The following is a 523-nucleotide window of genomic DNA, read 5'->3' as shown; positions in this document are numbered from 1 at the left end:
GGTTAAAAAAAATCCTCTTTAAGTAGAAGTGTCAGAAAAATAAATTCTTGTCAAGTATTCTGTTAAGGAAGTTATCAATATTTTTTCTTGCACACGACAGATATCTCAGAATGATCATGAAGTTAAACATCAGTAAGCCTTTTTTTATATATAAACGCAGGGATTTGCTTCTTATCTCTTAGACCTCATAACTTTTAGGGACCTCCACCAGACTTCAGATAACGCTGAATGCTTATGATGATAACAGAAAAGAATAAATATTCAATGAAATTATTTTCCTTGTAATAAAGATCACCTGGTTATGAAATGTCCAGGATCACGGGCGAAAAAAAAAGATGAGAAACACTGACTAACTCTTAGTAAAAACTGACATACCATTATCTTTGTACGTTGTGTTTATCTTAAATCAACATGAGTTTTAAATACATACATTGTATGCTATATAACCCAAAAACAGGCTTCGGTGAGTGTTATGGTCCCGCAGTTCTGTAGCTAAGAGTTAAAATATTTTCTATGATTGTGA

At 32.1% G+C, this 523-nt stretch overlaps 1 protein-coding gene across 1 annotated transcript in view; it reads left to right on the top strand.

The window, feature by feature from the left end:
* LOC119588818 (drosulfakinins-like) overlaps positions 1 to 238 on the top strand; it is a 20,979-nt gene extending 20,741 nt beyond the window's left edge. Inside the window, exon 4 of the mRNA XM_037937465.1 lies at positions 199 to 238. Coding sequence (XP_037793393.1) covers positions 199 to 238 — 40 coding nt within the window. The remainder of the gene's footprint in view (positions 1 to 198) is intronic.
* Positions 239 to 523: the final 285 nt, after the last annotated feature.

Source organism: Penaeus monodon, chromosome 24 (genome assembly GCF_015228065.2).
Source record: "Penaeus monodon isolate SGIC_2016 chromosome 24, NSTDA_Pmon_1, whole genome shotgun sequence".
Classification (NCBI taxonomy): domain Eukaryota; kingdom Metazoa; phylum Arthropoda; class Malacostraca; order Decapoda; family Penaeidae; genus Penaeus; species Penaeus monodon.
Note: the sequence above shows the minus strand (reverse complement) of the source record. Positions and strands in the feature narration are given on the sequence as shown.